General features: G+C 36.9%; 1 protein-coding gene across 7 annotated transcripts in view; it reads left to right on the top strand.

The window, feature by feature from the left end:
- Positions 1-14,482, top strand: part of LOC145673386 (structural maintenance of chromosomes protein 6-like) — a 172,166-nt gene that overhangs the window by 110,223 nt on the left and 47,461 nt on the right. For all 7 annotated transcript variants that reach the window (XM_081743042.1, XM_081743037.1, XM_081743041.1 and 4 more), the window contains one exon: positions 2,422-2,609. In XM_081743042.1, coding sequence (XP_081599168.1) covers positions 2,422-2,609 — 188 coding nt within the window. The remainder of the gene's footprint in view (positions 1-2,421; positions 2,610-14,482) is intronic.

Below are 14,482 nucleotides of genomic sequence, written 5' to 3'. Positions count from 1 at the left end.
ACGTGTAACGATTGCAGCGTGGGTGTGTGATTTTGAAGAAACTGGTTCATATTTGAAAAAGAAGCCCCCAGGTGGCGTCCGAACGGGAGAAATAAGTTACAGATTGTGCAGAAATTACAACCACGAGACCCTGTGTTACGTAGGGAGTTTAGTGAACAAATGTTGGCTAAAAGCAACGAAGATGCCAATTTCCTGAATGTCAGACGAGGCTCACTTCCACCTCAATGAATACGTTAAGAAATAGAATTTCCGTTACTGGCACAGGACAATCCTTGTGAGCTTCACAAGCGTACATTACATAGTGCCAAGGTTACGGTATAGTGTGCTGTATCATGTCATGGTGTCATTGGCACTTACTTTCTTGAGCGTGAGGATGACATTGCAACAACAATAACATCTGCTTGCTCGGTATGTAGATATGCGTGAAACATTCTTTACAGCGAGAGTCCACGATCTTAATCTTAACATCGAAAACATGTAGTTTCAGCAGGACGGATCCACACCAGATACTGCTGGACAATCGATGGAAGCCGTTCGTCAGTTGTTTAGAAGGTGCATCATTTCACGTAACGGTGACTTTCCATGGCCTGCGATAGCCCCTGATTTTAGTGTGTACGATTTCTTCCTGTGAGAATATCTTAAAGGCAAGGTGCACCGCACACTTCCTGCAGCTATCCATGAACTGAAACAGAAGATTGAAGACGAAACCACTGTCACTGGTCGAGAGATGCTACACCGAGCGTTCCGTAGTTTCCATAACAGGTTATTAGAATGTAAACGCCGAAAGGCAGCACATCTTTCCGGTGTCATCTGTAAGAAGTAAAGAGACTGTAACATTTTGTAATAAAAACATAAATGGCGTACTGTATACATGCTCTTTCGTCAATAAAAGACCTTTCTCCTGTGTTTATTCGTGTAAATTACGTTACTTCAAAATTTCCCGTTCCCTGCGCCACCCTGTATTAGTTTCATATCAGCATAATTATCTATTGAAGAGTAAGAATATATTCTTTAAATATTGCATTGTTGGATCTTGTTAATACCATGATATTCATATGGATTTTTATATTTGTAGCATGAGATAATTCTGTACGCCACGCAACACAATTTAATCAGTCGTTTGAGGAACTCCGCTTGTCCATATAACCAACTTGTCGAGGAAACGAAAAGGAACACTTTAGGCTTATCGTTGACAAGTTTTGTCTCTGAACATGTTATTTATTTATTGTTCTTCAACGGAGAATAGAACCTCCAATTACAGAAGGTATAGTCCGCAGCAAAAAACCTGCAACATGAGCATGTAAGTTTATTGTGAAACTACGCCTAACAGGGCAGGGAATCATAACGTCTAAGTGGTACGAATCACGCCAGGAGAAACCTCGGCACCCTCCCCTGCACACTTATTTTGGAGCAAAGGCTTCATCGTTTCACAGTAAACTTACATGTTCATGTTGCAGGTTTTTTGCTGCGTACTGTACATAATATAAATAGTTCATATAATATTTATATTATTATACATAATAGTAAATATAAGAATAGTGACAAAATTCCTGTAGATATCTGACAACGACAGTATAAAACCATTAAATATGAACAGTATTACAAGTAAAGAAACCATTAAAAGTCAAATTATTGCTTTACACATGTGTGTGACATTATAATACGTGTATTAACATTCTAACAAAATATATTTTTTAACTTCTTTGTATACAGAAACAAGGGTAATGCTAAAGCTAGATTTTTGTTCAATATTGATATGCAATTAAACCTACTTCACATTCTGTATAATGGAGAGCCATTATACATTTCAGTTCTTGGAACATCTGCAGTTAACAGATGTCGCTTACGTAGATAGCCTGGCCTAGCATTAAGTCCGATTTTTATTATTATTATTATTATTATTATTATTATTTTATTTTTGTAAGAAAGTACAATTGTCAATATAAGAATTCATAATTTTATAGGGAAATAATTGTTGAAAACTCACGTCTGTTATTCAAACTAACATAGTTAAATTTATCTAGAATGGTTTTATATGATATTTTGTTTCTCGTAGCGGAAGCTCCCATTGTTTTAAAATAAAGATACCTTAAGAATTTCTTTTCAATACTTTCTATTTTCTTCTGAAGATATTTATAATATGAAGCTTAAACAACGCATGCATATTCTATTTTGGTTCGAACCAAGCTATTATACAACATAGAATAGCTTCAGCATCATTAATGATAATGGCTGCTCAGATTTGCACACCATTTATAAGGTCCTAAATAGTAAATTTATTTAATAGTGCTATTTTGTAAATGATAAACGAGCTACTTATTAAAATTGTTTCATGTTCGATGTTGAGCTATTTAACTATGCAGAAGACCCTTAGAGGAGGATAGAAATATTTATTTTAATTATTAACTTGTTTCTTTGTAGACTGAGCTGCAGCAAGTCAAACATGAACTCCAGGTGACTTCGCAACGTCTAGAAGTATGCAGAAATAATTTATCAGCCAAAGAAAAAAGAGTAAAAGAAGTAGGCAAAGAAATGAAAACTCAGCTTGCAGTCGTCACCAAAGTAGCTTCAGAGGCTAAAAAGTTATGTGAAAGAATAGTCACAAAAAGGTAGTATTTAAGTTTGAGCTTTAGTTTATTTTAGTCTAGTTTTGTTTAATTATAGTGGCGTGCCGTGGGGGGAGCGGGGCAACGGCCCCGTGCGCCGAAGTAAGATGTCGCAAACTTCGGGAGGAAAAAGAAATGGAAAGAAAAAAAGAGAGACAAAATTACTGGGAATATTTTAGATCAACAGCAATATTTTTCAGTCTAATATTTAATTTGACCAGGGTCAGATTTATACTTGTGCACATATATAAAACGAAAGGAATAAAGTAATAAAAAGTGCTCAAAATCAAGGAAAAGCCAGATTTATTTTTGAAAATTTTATTACGCTCTTCGCCATGGTAGCTTCGCGGCTGGTCTGTCAACTTCATTCATATGTACGGGGACGCTGTCGTATACTCTCGCCCCGGGCTTGATTTTCCACGGCACGACACTATTTATGTTGTAAAAGAGTTCCGTGTAACCTTATGTTTAGCGTGCTACTTTTTGTGCATGGAATTTCGGTTTTCCGGTCTTGGCACATACCTTAAGGTAGGGGGTGACATAATGTCGTAAGGCAATGGAGAGACACCTAACTTAAAATCAGGAAAATCGGATCTAGAAAGCTAAATACAAAGCATTAGATCCCAATATACTCGCCACACATCTAGTTGAACGCGAGCCATCTGAAAAGCCTTGGTAGTCTGTAAGGGGAGTTACATTCATTTTAGTGAGCTGGTCTGTAAGAAACACTAAAGAGCATATACCACGACTGGAAATTATTGTTAAATTGTAACTGTTGAAGTATAATTGTAGAAAAATAATTTAATTGTAAACTAGCTCAAAGGTAATATTCTACGCACGCTCAAATTACTAACAAATTTACCTATAAGCGTCCAATAATACTGTAGAGGGTGACAAGCTTTCAACTAACCACGTCATTTCGTCAGTGTGATTATTATTATTATTATTATTATTATTATTATTATTATTATTATTATTATTATTATTATTATTATACCAAGAAAAACTTCTAAACACTTGATATTATAAAGTTGCCTTCAACGAAGGGGTCCATGTCAAATATAGAAGTAGGAGGGGAGAAAATAGAACAGGTGACTAGTTTTTCATATTTGGGTAGTATTAGTGATGATACGAAGTGTGAACGTAAAATAAAAAACAAGCATAGGAATAGCGAAACAAACCTGTAGGAAAAAGAAAATACTGTTTATGAAGAATAAAGAGTTGAGAAAAAGACTTATAAAATGTTCCTTGCGAAGTATTGTGTTGTATGGGTCAGAAACATGGACATTACGCATAAAGGATGAAAAAGACTGGAAGCTTTCAAAATGTGGATGTGGAGAAGAATGGAAAGAATTAGCTGGGTCGAGCGGAATATGAATGAGAGGGCGTTAGAGGTGGTGGGGGAGTAAAGAACAATTTTATACATTATTAAGAGGAGGAAGAAACACTGGTTGAAACATAGAGTAAGAAGGAACTATATCATGAGGGACGTGCTGGAGGGTATGGTGGCAGGAGAGAGGGAGAGGGCGAAGAAGACTACAAGTAATGAACGATATCAAAAGGAAAACCCGTACGTAAAGACGAAAAAGTTAGTGGAAGACCGTGGAGCATGGAAGCTTCTCAGTTGTAGCAAGTGACCTGATGGCTGAATACTTATGATGATGACCTTCAACTCGTAGATGATAGAAAAGATGGGAAATTATATAAAAATGAAGTGGATAAACTTCCTTAAACACTATATACAGATGAAATACTTTCATTCTGGATTCCTTCAACTGAAGAAAAAATCTGACCTTATGATCAAACTTGCACTTTTATTAAGATTACTCACTTAAAAATGAAACGACGTTTATACAAACTACTAAAAACTTCCAACGTATCATCATTGCGTGTAGATAATGTTGAATAAAAAATTGTAGTTGAATTGGCGTATTTTCTAAAGTGAAGTACTGTACTTCAGAATACAAATCTTCAATACTTGTGACCAAAAGCATGAAGTTACAATCCAAACAAAACAACTGAGTAACTGAAAGCAAATCACATCACTTCGAAATCCTTGAAAGATCGAACTTGAAGTCGAGAAATGTTCAATCTTAATGAATATACTTGCTGGTATCAAACACATCACAGATCGTGATACTAATTAGATTTATATTTTGTAAGTCAATATTTTGAAAAAAATAAAAAATATTTTTTTTAAAAGGGAGCTGGTTTCTTTTCTTTTTCCGAGGTTCTCCCTGTCAAAATTTAACCCTCTTAGGATTTATGGCAACAAAAGTTACCATAGCGTAGTGTTGTCTTTCACCGCTTATTTGGGTCCTTTAACATGCATTTAAGCCTTTATTATTATTATTATTATTATTATTATTATTATTATTATTATTATTATTATTATTATTATTATTATTGTTATTGGTCAAGTCAAGTATGGAGCAAAGAACACCCCAGATGCGTTTTGAAACCGGATGATCAACTTGGCGGTGCCAAGTGGGCGTGGAAGGGCATGACATTTTTTTTCTTTCTTCCTTAAGGAAAATTTCAAAAATTTTTCACACCCTTAGTTTTCAAGATATCAGGTTGAAATTTTGTATATGGATTATGTGTACCTTTCCGTATTTCTCATTTTTGTGAGATCCCTACGTGAACCCGGGTTCGGGTCCGAGGGGTGATTTTTTTTTTATCTGGTTTTTCCCAAATTTCACGGTTCAAATGTGATTCTAAGAAATTTTCAGAATATTTTTATATATTAATGGGGCACCTTCAGATTTTCAAAAAAAAAAAAATCCGACCTTTGTTTTTAAGATACAAGATTGAAATTTTGCACACGCCTTGTGCACATAACTACGTATTTTTCAAAAGATTTTCTGGTCCCTAGGTGAACCCAGGCCTGGGTCAAAAAGGCGCAAAAATTTTTTTTTTTTTTTTTTTTTCTCGGAAAACTCCCGGTCTTTACCAATTTTTCCGTTTCTGGTGTATAATACGGACAAGCAAGTTGGTACCATTGGAAAGGATGCTCTATTCTTTAAACAAAACAAAAAAAAAAAAAGTATGAACCATAATCTTACGATAAATAGTAGCTGTTTCACTTGAATATCTAAAATTCTAAAATTTACCACAAAAGGTGGAAATCCTGAAAAAGTTAATGTTGGATTTTTGTTCTTACATAGAAAAATAGATTCCTTTCTTCAAGAAACGTTTTACGACGTGAAAACTTTAGCCCTTTAATCTGGAGTATGTAAAGCAATTTGCAGCTTTAATGAGTTCTATATTGACATGACAGAGAGAAATCAAAGACCATCAATGAGGACGATGCATCATCATCGAGTGTGTCAAGAGATCTTCAAGCTTCAAATCTTAAAATTAAGGAGGTTAATACCATTATACACCAAGTGTAATATAAATAAGAAAATTAAACGAAGTTGTTAGTTTTATTCTTTCAAAATTTTGGCTTACAAAACTATAAGATTATTACATTTAATCAAAAATTGGATCTGTGACTTGTTCGATATCAACATTCTCAACTTTGAGTTCGACCTTTCATATATTTTGAATTGATTTGTAACTTTTATCTTTTCTGTTATAAGTACTGAAGTTATGTACTTTAAAGGACAATAGTTCACTTTAGAGGAAACATAATTTTACTACCCGTTTTTATTCAATGTTGTCTATGCGCGACATGTTGGAGGTTTTAGTAGTTTACGTAACCGTAGTTTCATTCTTGAATTAATACTCTTTGTAAAAGTGCAAGTTTGATCACATGGTTACATTTTTTCTTCAATTCAAGGAATCCCGAATGTAATCATTTCACTTGTGTATAGTATTCAAGGAACCATCCACTTCACTTTATATTGTAAAATTTTGCTTGTAAAGCGGTAGGTATAGCTTGGTATAGTAAAATTATGTTTGAAATTTTTCTGTTACTACCAGTTTTATTATAAAAGCTACTATAAACAGTATTTTACAAGAACAGTGCAATAATGTAATTTTTTAAATAATGGTAGAAAAGGGTGACTCAAGGTCTGAGCAGCCAGGGGCAGGATCTCCACAGAGCTCTGCAGCAAGCTAGGTGGAGTGAATTACGAATCTCCAATGCTCCGAAGCAAGCAGAGAGGGGATTTAGAGTCACAGAGCTCCAGGCAAGCTAAAGGAGGGGGTGACCAATCTCAGAGTGATGACTGACTGTGGAATCTTTTTGGTTATAAGGCGCTCTGGGAGGTTGTGGCGCTGCTATTCCCTCGTCGTCATGTGATTGTAGGTGTGGTATTACAATATATAATTTTCCATCACCTATGATTTGGAATTTAACGTTCCATTAAGCACCAAGGCTATGTAAGACCATGGATCTAGAGCTCAACATGGGATCCGAACCACGTGAACTCTCACCACGAATCTAACCCAGGTCTCCGGCACCAAAGACGCTTACGCTAACCATATAGCCATGGGGTAGTTCTGGAGTTGCAGCCAACTGGATAATGTGAAATGTTTAGCTGCTTAAATTTCTTATTTTCGACCACACTGACGAAGACAGCGATGGTTCGTTGAAATAGTCGCTGTCTATAGTATTATAGGATGCTTGTAGATGGCTTTTGTTAATAATAGTGAATAGCAGTTGAGTTTATTCAAAAGTTTTTAATATTAGGAAAATAATAATAATTCTTTTTCTGATAAAATGAAATAACTCCAAAACTCATTTTACTTTGAAAATACCTCTTTAGCTACATATTTTTATCATCTCGTTAATATATCCAAATAATTAATTATTAGCTACGTTAAAATTGGTAACCAGTATACCAATGACTAGTAACTAGTATTCATGTATAATTTTAGTATGTAAACAGTGTTAAGCTAAAAACTGGTTGTGACAGAGTGTCTATCGGTCACGAAAGTCATGAAAAAATCACGAAATGTAGCTTTTGGGTCACGAATTTTTTTTTATCTATACAAATATAAGCACAGGCTGGAAAATTTTGTTCTATAAAATGTCAAAATTCGCTGCCAAAAATGTCTTTATGATGGGCTTTAGACGCTACTGAATCGCAAGCAAAGTATTCTATCGCATGCATGAAAATTCGGCCTAATTTGCACCCGAAATCGCTCGTGAGAATGTTAGGAAATTTTATGGTTTGGTAAAGAAAAGGTCACGAAATTTCATTTTGGAATTTTAGTAGACACCCTGTGTGATCTTTCGTAAGCAAGTGGCTAACTTGCATGCTTTGTGTGCGAGTGGTCCTGGAGTCATTTCCCACGAAAGGGTGCTTATTAGGGTGGGCCGAAAATTTTTTTTTCAGATATTCAGGATTGAGTAGTTATCAAAAGTTGTGTATTGGTACGAAATGAAGCCATGTCAAATATGTTGATTTTAAAACAATATTTAACCGGGCCCCCGTGGCCCTAAAGTTCCTAATTTTTTGTTCAAATAAAATGGTTTTAGGTAATAAGAATATTTTACAAGACAATACTATTAATACATAAAACATGAAATACATGGTTTCAATATACGCAAATAACTATTAAGAGCTTACCTAACTTTCATAACTACCATATTAACACACGAAAAACCTTTGTGTTGAGCCCACCTCAGAACTCTCAATCTTTAAGAGAATATCACTTTTTCGCATTTGGATGCAAAATACATAACACTGGCTTTCCGAAGGCTGCGCTTACATTGCTGAATTCAAATAAACTAGAAACAATATGGCTGCGAGCCTCTCTTCCTGTATTGTCTTGTCTTCGAATTAAGCATATGATTTTGAATTACAACTCAAAATGCAAAACGATCATTAAACCTATTAAGAAATGAGATATACCCCATTAAGAGCCAAATTAAAGAAATTTAAGAACGGTGCTCAGAAGTTATGTGATATTTTCTCTTGCAAATGCTGCGATAGATTAACCTGTAAGTGTTGTAAATCAAATTATATACCGCTTTTGGAGTGGGAGCTCATATTAGATCAGAGAAATCAGAGACAAATGACGAGTTGCAATGTAGATGAAGCAGAAACCCATAGGCTCAAAAGAAAGCATGACACACAGATCGATTATGATGCTGCGGTACCAATTACAAGAGGGTTACAATCGTTAGCCTCAATCCCGTACTTGGAACATACATTAAGCGCTTCCACCCCGAATTCAGACGATGAAGAGTTCGCATGGAGCTATCGTTTAGAGAATAAAATTTAAAGTAAACCTAAATAAACAAACGTGAGCCCTAAACAAATGAGTACCGCAAAAGATTTAACAGATATATCGAATAGGTCGGTTGCTAAAATTGTATCCGCTGTTTTAGAAGATATGAATTTACTGAACAAAACTAACTGAGACAAGGTAGTAGATAAAAACAAAATCCGTACGAAACTAGCAAAAAAGAAAAAGAAAAAAGAAACTGTCTACAGTGTAAAGCTACTAATCTTAAGGGTTTCTATTTTGATGGCCGAAAATACCAAACTATAGTTCTAATTGACAATTGCAGTAGACAAAGCACTGAAGAATATGTGGATTATATCGACTAACGTATCTATAGAAGAACCAACCGAAATGATTGTGGAAAAGAGGAGGTGTCAGTTTGTCACGTTCCCCTTCCACACACAGGCTTTGGAGAAGTGTCTAAAGGTAGTAACAGAATCTTCTTCAGAAGTATGCGGTAGTATTGCACGAGACGGTTATATTCGCGCGAAACTGGAAGCCCGAAAGTATCTACCAAGCTTCTGACATAAATCTCAATATTTTGTTCCAAGATTCCGCTAAGGAGCTTTAAGTAAGAGGAGGATGGGTGTAAGAAACTCGCTGTGTAGCCATCTTCACGTGGTGAGTTCTGGGCTGGTTTGGTGTTTGTTGGTCAATTTTTCAACCTTACCTTATGTATTTGTGTCCGTACTATTATATCTACTAAACACCAATCAGGCGAAGAGCTGCACATCAGATCAGAACATTTAAAATCCTGGGGTTAAGTTAAAGTATTACGAATCTTAACCAATTTTCTATACATTCTTAAAATAATGGTATATATATTTAAAAAAAAAAAATAACACTTTTCGGACCCGCAGGGCCTTGTGAAATATTTTTATCTGCCTCTGTTTGGGGGAAGAAATATAGCATTATACAACTTTTGCACGGTACTCAAACTTAATATTCTGAAAACAAATATTTCATTAATATTTTCACTACTCACAACCATATTTTTTTCAACATTAACGTTCTTTTGGGCTCCCGGGGCCCGGTTAAATGTTTTTATCCGGCTGTTTTAGCGAGAAAACATGACATTATAAATTTTGCACGGTACTCAAACTTAACTTTCTAAAAAATATATTTCAATAATATTTTCACTATTCACAACATTTCTTTTTTTTTTCAAAATTAACGTTCTTTGGGGCCCCCGGGGCCCGGTTAAATATCTTTTAATCCGGCTCTGTATTGGTGAGAAAACATAATATAACATTATACAACTTTTGCACGGTACTGAAACTTAACTTCCTAAAAATATATTTTAATAATATTTTCATTGCTGGTTACTTTCTTTTTCAAAATTAACGTTCTTTCGGGCCCCCGGGGCCTGATTAAATATCTTTTTATCCGGCTCTATTTTGGTGAAGAAACATAACATAATATTATACAACTTTTGCATGGTACTCAAACTTAACTTTCTAAAAAATATATTTCAGTAATATTTTCACTACTCGCAACTATTTTTTTTAAATTAACGTTCTTTCGGCACCCGGTGCCCGGTTAAATATCTTTTTATCCGGCTCTATTTTAGTGAAGAATCATAATATTATACAACTTTTGCATGGTACTCAAGCTTAACTTTCTAAAAAAAATATTTCAATAATATTTTCACTGCTCACAACTTTTTTGTTTTCAAAATTAACGTTCTTTGGGGCCCCCGGGGCCCGGTTAAATATCTTTTAATCCGGCTCTGTTTTGGTGAGGAAACATAACATAACATTATACAACTTTTGCACGGTACTGAAATTTGACTTTCTAAAATATATTTTAATAATATTTTCATTGCTGGCTACTTTAAAAAAAAAAAAAAAAAAAAAAAAAAAAATAGCGTTCTTACGGGCCCCAGGTGTCCGGTTAAATATCTTTTTATCCGGCTCTATTTTAGTGAAGAAACATAATATTATACAACTTTTGCATGGTACTCAAGCTTAACTTTCTAAAAAAATATTTCAATAATATTTTCACTACTCGCAACTATTTTTTTTAAAATTAACGTTCTTTGGGGTCCCCGGGGCCCGGTTAAATATTTTTTAATCCGGCTCTGTTTTGGTGAGGAAACATAATATAACATTATACAACTTTTGCACGGTACTCAATCTTAATTTTCTAAAAAAAAAAATTCGGCCGTTTTCGGCCCACCCTAGTGCTTATATGATAATTGGATCACTTAAGAGTAGGTTCATATTGCCTTCATGTCAGAAGGGACGTTAAAGGGCCCAATGAATGAGTTAATATATTCCCAGTTATTGTTTAATTTTTATTTTTAATGAATCTTCATTCTTTGAACTTACCTTCAGATTGCTGTGCATTTCAGCATCTTCAAGTTTAAATAGTTTCTGATTTCTAAAGACACACTATTGTATATATATATATATATATATATATATATATATATATATATATGTGTGTGTGTGTGTGTGTGTGTATTATATGTATTATATTATATTTACCAGCTAAAATATTACGACCACCCATTATATTTTTAAACGAAGTCATTTGACTGACGTAAAAGGCATGGAACACAGCAGAAGCGCTAGCCAGACGGTGATAAGGATCTCACTCTTATCAATCAATGTGAAGATTGTGCATAGAATGAGGAAGACCGGCGATATATCAGAGTTTGGGACCAGATTGCGATGCCTAGACGACTGGGAACGAGCATCTCGGAAACAGCGCGATTTGTCGGGTGTTCGCGAGCTGCTGTGGTTAGTATCTTCCAAAGGTGGGAAAAGGACGATGAAACCAGCACCAAACCACAAGAAGTGAGACGACCACAACTCATTAAAAATGTCGGATGTCATAGACTGTAAAGGTTTGCATACTTTTGGTCACAAAAACTAGGCTGCCTTGCAGAGAAGTAAGTCCGAAAAATTGAACCTAAATCCATACGAATTCCTTCAAGTCAGAATCATTTTCTGTGCATTTTTGCCACAGTTAGGGATGGAAATTGAACGACAATATTGGTGTATGCATGTAAAAATTCTTGTAGATAAACAAAATAACTGCAATACAGAAAATTACGGTAATTTTAAGTCGTAAATTTGATACATTATTTATATTTTTAATCTGAAACGGTTTAAAAAGCGAGGGAAGTGGAAAAAATGCCATAACTACAAATAGGCTACAATGATTAACCACCTACTGCATGAGATTTGCTAATTATTCCACTGCAAATTCGAGTGTTTCCTAAACACACCTTTGTCCGGTACTTTTCTTGAAACGAAAACAAAAGTAATTTATGAAAAACCCATCGAAATCACAGAGTAAAACCAAGAATATTCGGAAACATAAGGACTTAAGTTTCTAGGTTCGATATTTTGGACTAGGGTTTTGTGACCAGAAGTGTACAAGGATAGAGCGCAGACTCTAGCACAATGAACAACAGATTTTATCAATAGACAAAGCACGAGTATGTCTGAGCACAGTTACCTTACACTGTTAGCTATTAGCCTCCGTAGCCGACGTCCCACACATACACATGTACAGTCCACAGCGAAAAACCTGCAACATGAGCATGTAAGTTTATTGTGAAAGTACGCCTCACAACCAGGGAATCAACATAACGTCTAAGTAGCACGAATCACTCCAGGAGAAACCTCGGCGTCCTCACCTGCACATTTATTTTGGAGCAAAAGACTTCGTAATTTAGTAATAAACTTACGTGTTCATGTTGCAGGTTTATTGCTGCGGACTGTACCAATGTTAACGACACGCCTCTTCGGTTATGGCTAGAATGGACACGTGCCTATTGTCATTGGATCAAGCAATGTTATAACGTTGCATGGTCCGATGAATCACGATACTGCCTTTATCACATTGATGGTTGGGTCAGAATCCGTCGTCTTCCAGGGAAATAACTGCTCGAGACGTCCAGAGTAGGACGACGACAGACCAGTGGTGGCTTCATTATTTGAAGAATTCTCACATTGCTATCCATTGGCCCGATAGTATGTGTAGAGTGCAATATGATAGCTCCTACCCATAGCTATCGACAGGTCGTTGCTGATCTTGTACACCCATTCATGTGGATCATATGTTTAGCTGGCAGTGTATCTTTTAGCATTACAGCAATCTTTGTTGTAAGACGAACGTGATACTGCAGTGGTTCGAGGAGCACAGTGGTTTAATTGCTGCAATAGCAATAGCATCCAATCTTAACCCAATTGAACACCTTTGGAATGTCATTGGACGTCAGTTCCGAGCACATAACCCTCCCGCCACGGAATTTACAGGAATTAAGTGACATATATATGTGCAGATGTGCCTTCAACTATCTACCAAGGCCTCATTGTTTCCTTGTCAAACAGCATTTCTACTCTCCTGCGACCCTTCGGCGTCGGGATGTGGCGCCCCCATTGCCCAGTTCTTCGGAACTGCAATCAGCCACTGGTCCTCCAGGTTGGGGGTTGTGCCGGGCCGATCACCCGGCATTTAAAACCTGCGATCGAGCGTCGTTAAAATATAAGCCTCGGATATGGACTGCTCTTTCTAGAAGACAACCTTGCTATGGACTGGTTTTGCTTTTGGATTTTCTTGGATGACGCTGGACCCGGGGCCGTGGGACGGAGGAGTGCAGCGCATGCGCACCCAGCAGGACCGGAAGGAGTGATGCCCTGAAAGGGAATGCTGGGAGTCTGCGGTGCGGGAATCTCCAATGAACCATTGGTCCCTCCCCTTACACGGTGGGACGTGGGTCCTCTCAAAAGTACCCATCAGTCGGCGGTGCAAGTGGCTCTGCCTCCTTGTCATTTTGACTTGGTGTCACAGCTTAGCTTGCTGACAAGGGTCATGCAGGTAGGACCTGCCAGCCTCGTTGGCCGCTTCGAACGACGACGGGGAAGCTGAGAGGATTTTGGGCTTTCTTCAGTTATGGCTTCGCATCAACCACCCACCCAGGATCGAGAGAGAGAGGAAAAGCTTGGTCTTGCACCAAGATATTTAATTATCAAAGACAGATCAACTGACACAGTTGGAGCCTTAAGTAAATTGTCACCCCTTATAGTTCATCGTCAGCTTCATCATATAGCCACAGGAACGTTTCCTCCTGGACATATTTGTAAATTACGAAATGGGACGCTACTTGTTCAAACGACATCAGAAAAACAATCTCAACTACTTTTAGCTAGTACTCAGCTAGGACCTGTTCCTATTCTGGTTGAGCCTCATCGGCAGTTAAATACTAGCAAAGGAGTCATCACATGCTTCGATTTGAGAGAGTTACCAGAGGCGGAAATATGTGCCGAACTTACGGATAGCCATGTGACAGACGTCCATCGAATTACTACGAAGAGAAATGGTACAGTACAGCCCACGGATTCTTATATCATTACTTTCGCTCTACCTGACATTCCAACGCATTTGAACGTTGCTTACCACCGTTTGAAGGTCCGCCCGTACATACCACTCCCCTTACGGTGCTTTAACTGCCAACATTTTGGCCACTCAGCCCCTTCTTGTCATGCCTCTGCCATCTGTGGCAATTGTAGTTCCGCAGCTCATGTTCCGGCCCCATGTGCGGCCCCATCGAAGTGCATTAATTGTAAAGGTGGCCACCCAGCTTGGTCACGTGACTGTCCTAATTTTATGGATGAGAAGAAGATCCGTGAACTGATGGTAATCGAGAAGATCTCCACAGCTGAGGCTGAACGAAGGCT

The sequence above is a fragment of the Thermobia domestica genome, chromosome 16 (genome assembly GCF_964235325.1).
Source record: "Thermobia domestica chromosome 16, izTheDome1.hap1.1, whole genome shotgun sequence".
Taxonomy (NCBI): domain Eukaryota; kingdom Metazoa; phylum Arthropoda; class Insecta; order Zygentoma; family Lepismatidae; genus Thermobia; species Thermobia domestica.
The sequence above is the reverse complement of the archived record's forward strand: the minus strand, read 5'-3'. Positions and strand labels throughout refer to the sequence as shown.